The sequence below is a fragment of the Xenopus laevis genome, chromosome 1S, assembly GCF_017654675.1.
Source record: "Xenopus laevis strain J_2021 chromosome 1S, Xenopus_laevis_v10.1, whole genome shotgun sequence".
Taxonomy (NCBI): domain Eukaryota; kingdom Metazoa; phylum Chordata; class Amphibia; order Anura; family Pipidae; genus Xenopus; species Xenopus laevis.
Genome location: NC_054372.1, coordinates 93,673,609 through 93,683,539, shown reverse-complemented (window position 1 = coordinate 93,683,539; position 9,931 = coordinate 93,673,609). Strand labels below are relative to the sequence as shown.

The 9,931-nt window shown below is 38.7% G+C and overlaps 1 protein-coding gene across 1 annotated transcript in view; it reads right to left on the bottom strand.

Moving 5' to 3' along the window:
- Positions 1-5,336: 5,336 nt before the first annotated feature.
- Positions 5,337-9,931, bottom strand: part of ap3d1.S (adaptor related protein complex 3 subunit delta 1 S homeolog) — an 80,413-nt gene continuing 75,818 nt past the window's right edge. The window contains exons 31-33 of the mRNA XM_018243643.2: positions 9,722-9,840; positions 9,118-9,197; positions 5,337-7,554 (exon numbers count right to left, since the gene is read on the bottom strand). Of these exons, the coding sequence (XP_018099132.1) occupies positions 7,459-7,554; positions 9,118-9,197; positions 9,722-9,840 (295 nt within the window). The 3' untranslated portion in view covers positions 5,337-7,458. The remainder of the gene's footprint in view (positions 7,555-9,117; positions 9,198-9,721; positions 9,841-9,931) is intronic.

The window sequence follows — 9,931 nt, the reverse complement described above, 5'->3', positions numbered from 1 at the left end:
AGATTTAGTTGCCCGGCAACAAATCGCCTCTTCTTCGGGCGACTAATCTCCCAGAACTGCCTTCCCGCCGGCTTCTTACACATGGTAATAAGTGACAGCAGGGAGACTTTCATGTGGGGGGCCACACAAGGGGGGGGAGTTGCTTTCTACCAGTTGGATAGCCCTGCTCTAGACCCTAAACTTGGCTGCCATCAGAAACTTTGGAACTATGTAAACACACAAATACAAGCGTGCAGTACCAACATTTTGGCAGCCCTGCCTGTTTCCATCAGTCTACTGATTTCCTGGGCCAAACATTGCTATAGATCAGTGATCCCCAACCAGTAGCTCATGAGCAACATGTTGCTCTCCAACCTCTTGGATGTCACTCTCAGTGGCCTCAAAGTAGGTGATTATTTTTGAATTCCAGGGTTGGGAGCAAGTTTTGGTTGTATAAAAACCAGGTGCACTGCCAAACAGCCTCACTGTAGGTTGACAATCCACATAGGGGATATTAATGGCCAATCACAGCACTTATTTGGCAGTCCAGAAACATTTTTCATGCTAGTGTTGCTCCCCAACTCCTTTTACTTCAGAATGTTGCTCACGGGTTCAAAAGGTTGGGGACCCCTGCTATAGATGATGAAGTGGGTCTACACCCAGAACTATCAAGTAATCCACAAATACTGATTTGTTATTACTCTTTGATAGAAGTCATTATATACAAATGTTGCATTCTGATGGGCCAGTATTTATAGTTACCTACTGCAGCCACAACTGCACTTCCTTCATAAATGTATTTACCATGTTGTGCTCTTACAGTATCCATCAATTTGTCCTATGGGCCCATCTATGACCACCTCTGAATATAGTGGGGGAATAAAATCTAGAGCAATATAGAGCAATGATGGCCACCCCATTGCTGTTGTTCACAGTGGCCTAAAAATACCTATTTCTAAATTCTGGGCTTAAAGGCAAGTTTTGGTGGCATTCGGATACAGGTTTGCTCCAAATAGAGCTTAATATGGCTAGCATTCCACATAAACTATCAATTAGTCTATCACAGCCCTTATTTGATCACAAAGAACTTTTAGGTGGGTTGATGACTTGAGAACTCCTTGAGGTTTATCCTCCACTCCCATGGGATTCACTCTAAACATTTTCCTATAAATATCATTAGCATTGTAATTGTGATACCAGCAGCCAAATAAATGCAGACATGTCAATTCACTGATTAGGTGTATGCTTATGGACTTTCGTGATTATTGTGACCCCAGTATTATGTGATTGGTGATTCTGAGAATACTATTAAGGAACTGCTTGGGTGTTTCGTCAGTTATGGTATGGGGAATTCTACATGAAAGCACCTGTAACTGTAATAATAGGTAAAGTTTACTCCCCGTTTTGGGAAGGGCTGCCCGGGTGAAAAGTTCCTGTGAATATATTTAAACTGCAGACACTGATAAAAAGCTTAGAAGTTTACAGTTCTCCTCTGAATCTACTTCTGGTTTTATTGAAAACAGAAATACAGGCTGCTTGTGTCATTGATACAGAGAGTTTTTTTAACTGTATTTAATTCTAGGTGAAGTTGTAAAGGAGGGGGGTAAGCGTTACCTATTATTACAGCACAAGTTCACTGGCCTGGCTGGTAAAAATGATGCTTGATGCCAATGTTAATAATAGGGTAGAAAATTGAATAAAAGTATAGGAAGGCACAAGCAGCAGGTGGGTTTTGCAGAGAACTTAGACATCACAACAAAAGATATACTAGTGTTTCTACACTCCGTATTTTTTCCATTAGTGATACATTAATTATTTAAACAATATCATGTTAACCAACTGCCTTTAGACTGCCTGTCAAGCTCAGGTGAAATGCCAAAGACTGTATTCTAAAGGAAAATAGGTCATATTCTCCATTACTCTATAGACAGAATTCCACCGCATACAACATACAGCAGGAAATCACTTAAAACCCAATTGATTACATAGTTATTCTCCATGTAACTAATTTTATGACTTTGGAAAAGAATTGGCTGCACCGTTGACAATTTAGCTGTGCCAGCCATATTAAATATAGGGAAATATACTTATGCAACAATTCATATGTGTTTTCACTGTTGATCTGTGTCAAATGGTTTATGCCAATAAAACAAACTTCCAAGGGAGTGAATACATTTAATAGGCACTGTAAAATTCACAGCGGCCATTGGAGTGCAAATGTAAGCTTGCAAAGCATTATGGGGGCTGTAGTCTTTTACTGGCAAGCAGCACACTAATGATGAGTACAAGTTCCAAGGCCATTCAGGGATGCAGCTGAAATACCATAATAATATTCAATCCCGGATCTGTAGACAAATTCATAAGTGTTCTTAACGTTTGTATTCAGGTCATTAGGAGTAATAGAAGTAGCCAAAGATAAACAAAGCACTACTGCAGTGCCTCAGCTAGGCTCTAAGCCTATATAAAAATAAACATTTATTAACCAAATGTCTACAGTATTAACAAAAAGGCTGTAAATATAAGTTCTTCATTTAGTCCACTGGGTGTAACTCTTAGAGGCACATTTATCAAAGATCGAATTTTTAAAAACTCCCATAAATTCGAAATGAAAGTCCCTTTCAAAACTGTACATTTTTTAAATTGCCCCAGGAAATGTTTGAATTCAAAACTATTTTCATGAGTTTTCCTTTGCGGTCATTCCTGTACAAGGAAATATTTTCTTCTGGCCAGACTGCAACCTGTTGCTTAATGCCAATGTTATTAATAGGGAAAACCCATAGGTTGCACCAATACTTACAGTATGTGCATTTAAAAGAAAAAAAAGACAAGTGATTACTATAAGTAGTTATAAATTAAACCATATCTTAACATTCTGTGTTTTTCTCTTTACTAATGAATCCATGTCGAATATTATGCAGCCCCCACAAATGCAACTGCCCCACTCTCCTCATCCCATAACTTTGAAATAATTTACAGTAAACTGAACAGACTGGCACATGTGGCATCCATTGTGACTCCCAACAGAAATAGTTGTAAGCACAGTACTTTCAAAACTCACATGCAGTGCATCCGACCCTCACATCCTGGCTGAACTGGCCTGCTGTGTCCTAAAAATTCATTGGTTGAGACAGGTGTTTAATGGAGTAGATAGCCTGTGAGCTTGGAATCCTGTAAGAGAAATGAGCCGAGGAGGCATTGCTGCCGAGATGCTGTCCCCTGACATTCTCATCATTCTCATTGTGTGGGTGGGGAGCTTGGTCGCCAATGTCACACATGAATACATGTATGGGACCTGTTATTAAGAATGCTCGAGACCTGGGGTTTTCCGGATACTTAGTCTACTAGAAAACCATGTAAACGTTAAATAAAGGTTCTGTTTTATTAGAAAAAATGAAATCAATTTTAAACATTTGGATTGTTTGATTATAATGGAGTCTATGGGAGATGGCCTTTCTGTAATTTGGAGCTTTCTGGATAATGGGTTTCCAGATAACCAATCCCATACCTGAAGTGGGCTGCATTGATTTTTTTTTTTTTTTGGCAGGGCTGCTTTTTTCTCCCAGTCCGGCCCTGCATCTGAGGTATACACTGCAGGTTTACCTGTACGAGACTACAACCACGACTATACTATTTCTTAGTGGCATACAGGAGACCAACAGATCAGGTGTTTAGTAGGTAGCTTATGTGAGGTGGACAGCCATGTTGCAGTAACTAACTAGTGCATCCCAATCAGGGGCAGTATAGGGTATACTCCAGAGTCAGGGGTCCTGTAGCAGGGGGGCCTTGAGATGAAAGATTCCATTTGAGGTCTATCAAGTGGGTGGGACTTATGGGGAGTGGTGAGGTTTGTGTGGGACATGGGCTGGGTATCAGTGTTTAAAACAGGCATTTCCAAAGTACGGCCCGTGGGCCGTTTTCAAATTTACACCATCATGAAGGTGTTAACAATAGGCACATACTGGCACATAGTGACGCGCCGCTCTCGCATACTTCTTTAGGGCTGAAGGTGTCAATAGACGTACTGATGTGCCAGTACAGTAAACTAAAGAAGTATGTCGTCACTATGTTCCAGTAAGTGTCTATTGCTAACACCTTCAGCACACAGGCAGCAGTATAGACCAAGTGGCAGATCATTTCACTAATGTGCCCAAATATTACTGCTACGATTACTCGATTCCTGTAATTTAATCTTAATGGTTCAAAGAATGTCGGGCTGAATGGTCGGCCCCCACACATTTTCACCTCACCAAATCTGGCCCTCGTTGCAAAAAGTTTGGACACTCCTGGTTTAAGACAATTGACAAACCCTATCTTTAGGCAGAGGGAGCTCTGCTCTGCAGTAGCCAACACACACCAGAGGGGATTATGGCAGATGGTTTAGTAAAGCTAATTGCTAATAAAGGCCAAGCTAACAACAGTATGTTACTGTAATAGCCTCTGTTTTTAAGTGTGAGTTGTATGTAAGTCAGGTGTATGTAACGCGAGGACTCCCTGTATAACCTTTTTTAAAACTTAATTGTTTTAGGAAAATAATTGGTAAACTAAACAATTTTTTATGAATGTCCACCTTTAAATCTTTTAACTTCTTCAGCCTCCAGCAGTTCCAGCTGAATACCCAATATGTAGTTACCCCTTTTCCTCTTAAAAAAACCCAAAAAAACAGGGGGGGTTAAACTTGTAAAATGCCCAGAAATCATCTTGCTGTGGCCTGTGGGCAATGAATAGCAAGGCACTGACCTCTCAGGACGTGGGAGAGTGCACAGTCTCTACATTATTCTCACCTCAGAGTAGGAACAAGCATTAGAATGAGTGCCTCTTTGGGTCCTATGGAGGGTACGCACAATTAAGTCATAAAACAGTGCTTCAGAACTCTATATGCATGTTAATTACTAATTTAACAATCTCAAGATAACAAACCTGCCAAAATAAATGTGGCCTCACCTTGTCGTTGTTGTTCTCTTGTTGGACCATTGGGACCACAAAGTGAAAAAGTGGGAAGTTTTAAAGAGAGTGCTGTTCCCCTGACTGCTTAGCTGGAAGCTATAAAAATGCAGGGTTAAACAATAATATTAATAAACTCATAGTTTTGTGCTACTTTCTAGTCTCACCAACTCTGCAGAAATATTAGCAGATTATTTTTTATATTAGAGATTTTTTTTGTTGTTGAACCCAAGAGCAGTACATCATCTAAATTATAATATCTACAATATCCACTATGTGTTATGTAATAAAAGCACCACACTTCCATAAAGAAAACTAGAGATCAGTGTGTAATGGACAACGTGTGTGTTAGAGCTGTAATTACAGTACGTTTAACTATTATCCAGTTGTTAAAACGAATGTTGAAGAAACCAGAATAATTTTGATACTTTATTATGGATCATCTTGAAACAATTACAGCAGCGTTTGTGGTACCCTTCTGTCCTCTTTCCAAAGGAATGTCAAGAACAAATTTTATTACACATACAAACTCAAAACTTCTAGATTCACCACATAGGGTCTTAGGATATCAGATACTCTACATGCCATTATGACAGGCAAGAGGTGGGAGGAACAAAACAACAAATGAAGAATGGAAACAAATTAAAGAAAATGAGGGGAGGGGCTTGTGAGGTGTGGGGCGTAATTGATATCTGAAGTTAAATTAATCTCAGAACACAGAACAAATGCTGGCTCTATATGTAGCACAACAGCAGAAACAGTAAAATGTGTGTGACTTGGGCGTAACATACAGGATACCATGTAGAAATATATGTAGAAGGCTATAAAAGTTGAACTTTCCTCTTGTACGGTGACAAGTATGCATAGCTCTCATTTATGTTTTGATGTATGGAACTGTATGCAGCCCATGAGACACGGAGAGCTTGTCCTTTACGAAAAGGTCTTCCACAGCAGTAGAGATGAGACTGCTTCCTAGCATCTCTCACGGTTTGAGTGTGTGTGGGGGAATACACTGTTAAATATAATAGTGGTTCACTTTAGGCATTTGGGTCATGGAGTGTGGTTTAGCATTTTAGAAGGACAATGTATAGATCAGACAAACACTGTTAAAGTTGCTTTACCCCGACTAATGTGACATCACTGAATATCCACTGAACACAGGGTTTTCAAGACTTCTACGTGACAGGGTTTTTCAAGACTTCTACGTCCTTGATATTCATGGAAGCTCAAATAAATCCCACATAGGTGTCAATTCATACTGCAATTGCTTAAATTCACATGCCTTTTCATTTACAAAGGGGAATAAATAGGTATTATTATAATATTTTCTCTGCCGGTTTCCCTGGTAAAGTGTGGCAATTACTGAGACTTTTCAGGGCCCTGGGTCATAGTTCCTGAAAAATTTGTTCTAACAATATATTGTGATAAACTCAATCCATCTGGGAAAACTTACACAGCTACAATAAGGCACCAACAGTTATTCCATGTTGCCAACCTTCTAATAAATAACCAACTTTGCAGGTAGACATGCACATCTTATTTTAAGACTGCCACTATAACAGCAAAAGTCCACTGCAGACCTTACAGTACAACAGACTTCCTCTGTAGAGTATTTCTGATTACATGTAGGTATGTAAAAGAACACAAAAAAAACCCAGGGCAATCAAAAAAACAAAAAATGACGTAAGACACACACTAAGTGAAATGGTTGAAAGTGAGGTACAGACTGAGGTTTGGGTATTCCAGTTTTGTGGCCACAGAAAGCGAATCTTACTGTACAGGAATGTTACTGCTTAAATTAAAGGAGACATACTGCACAATGTTTAGTCTTCATAAGGAAAACAGAGCAGGCCGCATAATGCACAAAGGGATAAAACAAATCAAAGAATTATTGTCGCCCTACCAGCATTTCATGCACCACATGATGCAAATACAAAAAGAGAGTGCATGTCTGGGGTGATTAAACTAGATGTGCAGCATTACATTATGATTTGAAAAAAAATTCTAAAATACCTCTATATTCCCAGTGAAGAAAAAACAATGAAAGGTGCTGCAGGTTCAATGTCAGTACCTTGTTTTTAGGATGCACTTTGGGGTACAGTTGAGAAAGACATTTGTTGGGCCATGGTTTTCTAAAATGGGCACAGTGTAGCAAATTTTTGCAGGTTGGATGACAGATAAAGTCAATACTAATTTTTTCACTCAAGTAGCTTTTGCCACTGTGACTTTAAAAGGGATACATTTACAAGGTCTTTTAAAATAGCTTCTCTTTTGCCTCACATGATCTTAAAAAGAAAACAAACAAACAAAACAAAAAATAATTGACATGACAGACTTAAAAGAAAATGGTGAAACAGCCTTGCTTTCAGGTGAGAGAGTAAAACGACCTGCAGCCGCAAACAGGCTAAGACCATAAACATGCGCCTGGATCAAAGAAAACACAGGAGAAAGGGAGAAGGTTCTGGGCCTTTTCAGTTTCTGTTTTGAGTGATTCCAGGAGGAGCAGATACAGTTAAAATGAATAGGGCATATTCCAGCTCAAGATCTTGAAAGTGTTTCTTTGATTTCACTGAGAAGGCTGCTGAGAAGAGAGGCGTCACTGCATTTCCCATCAATAGATACCGAACTGACATCCTTTGGGAGATTTAAGAGAAAAGGGAAATAAAAATGATTTACATTAATCTGTCCATGTTCTTAGCCCTATACTGTATGCATCCTTCCGAACCAATTTTCACAATAAGACACAATAAATTTGGACTGATGTAATATGTTAAAGGGGTAAAAACTATCATTACTTTATCATACTGAAATAAAAAACTTTCTAAATACAATTAAATATTCTGCATCATTTCTGAATTAATCAAGTTTATGTTCAGTATTCCTCTCCCAGCATCCATTTCTCTTCATTCTGTCTTCATACAGCAGTTGGGTGTCAGATATTCATTGACAGTTAGATCTAATATATCTTATAGGGGGGGCTTCCTTTCCTAGCAGATGTATTAGAGCTCCCTCAACTGATTCCAGTTCAAAATAACTGCCTTTTGCACAAATTCTGCATGTAGAGAGACATGATGTCTGGTGATTTTAATATAGTGAGCTCTAATACATCTTCTAGGCAAAAGGAGCCCCCCTATAAGATATATTGGATCTAACTGTCAATTAATATCTGACACCCAACTGCTGCATGAAGACAGAATGAAGAGAAACAGATGCTGAGAGAGGGATAGTGAAGATAAACTTGATTATTTCAGAAACGGTACCACATTTTTAATTGATTGTATTAAATTTTCATTTTTTCAGTAGTTCCCTTTTAACTTGCCCTCATCCTCAGAGTATTTTCTTCTAGATAGGAAGAGCAGCCATAATAGCATAATAACACAACTATAGTTTATATAAGTTTATATAATCAAGTTGCTATGTAGCTATGGGGGCAGCCATTCAAGCTTGGGAGATGCAGAAGATAAGTGATAAAGTCTGAAGAATCCCATTATATACTACAGAGTTTATCTGTTATCTGCGGTGTATCCATTGTTTTTTCTCTGTTTTCCAGCTTGAATGGCTGCCCCCATGGCTACACAGAAGTTTATTTATATAAACTATAGTAGTGTTTCTGAAGTAAACACTTCAGAATGCCTCGCAACATTATATGTTCATAACTTTTATTTTTTGGTGTTACTGTTGCTTTAAGATTGCCTACAGAACATGTGACTAACCAGTATAATGCAAAGTCTGATCCTATGCTGATTTGCCAAACTAGGTTAAAGAATCAAGAAGTTCGAATGTTGGAGAACTAAATTGTGCCCCCTTCGGGCCCATACTTGTATTTGTGCCTTTTACAATGATGGCTGCAAGCTATGTTCGGCCATAATCAGGACTCTATCTACTAGCATCCCTTGGAGCATCCCAGCTAGCAAATTGTGAATGATGCACAAGCAATCCACTTCCTACCCCTCCTGTATGTGGTGCAGCCAAAAGCACGCAATACTACATACAAAGTGAAATGCAACTATTTCTTTGTCATTGAGAAGCTCAAGCTAAATTTGGTCAAGGTGTCAACGTCAAAACACTCAAATCTTGGTGGCAATTATTTACATTTTGCCTCTTGCTCCATTTCCTGTAAACAAACACAATCAAAAGTACTGCATTCCAGGATAGCTCACAAAACATAGGGATTTGCCTACTGTGAGGGGAGCTTACCTTTTTTACCAGTAGACAGACATGATGATCCTGGATTGATCGACTGTACATTGATGCACACGAGTCAACTCGTTCTACCACTTAAAATACATAAAATGAAGAGAGAATAATTACGGTTTCTGCCTATATTTGACATAAAAATTGTGTAGCGAGATTCAAATGGGAACCAATCACAACAATTTTGAAAGAGAACTAAAGCTTAACTAAATAAGTAGGCAAGGAAATCACAGCCCTTTAGCAGGGAAGATCTGTGTCTCCAAAGATGCCCCAGTAGCTCCCCATCTGTTTTTCTGCTGATTCACTGCACATGCTCTGTGCTGCTGTCACTTACTGAGCTTAGGGACAGACTCACAATATACAGTACACATAGAATAGAAATGTCACAATATAAGGCTGATTAGTAATTAATACATGGCAGTACATAAACCAGTGCAATTAGCACAAGCATTTAATGATCAGCCTTGTAGCATCAACTATTACAGGCCAACCTCATTTTCTATTGACAAGCTGAAACTTTAGGCTGGTGCAATAAGTTCAGTATATAAAATATAGCCACATTAATTTTTAGGGTTTAGTTCTCCTTTAAAATAAAGGCTACTGTTACCTGTAAAGTGATGGAAAAAGCAAATTTTTGCTAGAAGATGGTGGAATGGTGGAGTGCAATCCACTTTGAGGGAGCTCACTTTCAGGTCACCTGATTCTAGCAACTTGGCAAATGCATCACTAAGAAAAAAAAAACATTGTTAATAAAAAACTCTTTAGGAGGAAGTTATCTAGCCACAGTCTATGTATTAAAGAATAATGATATGATAAA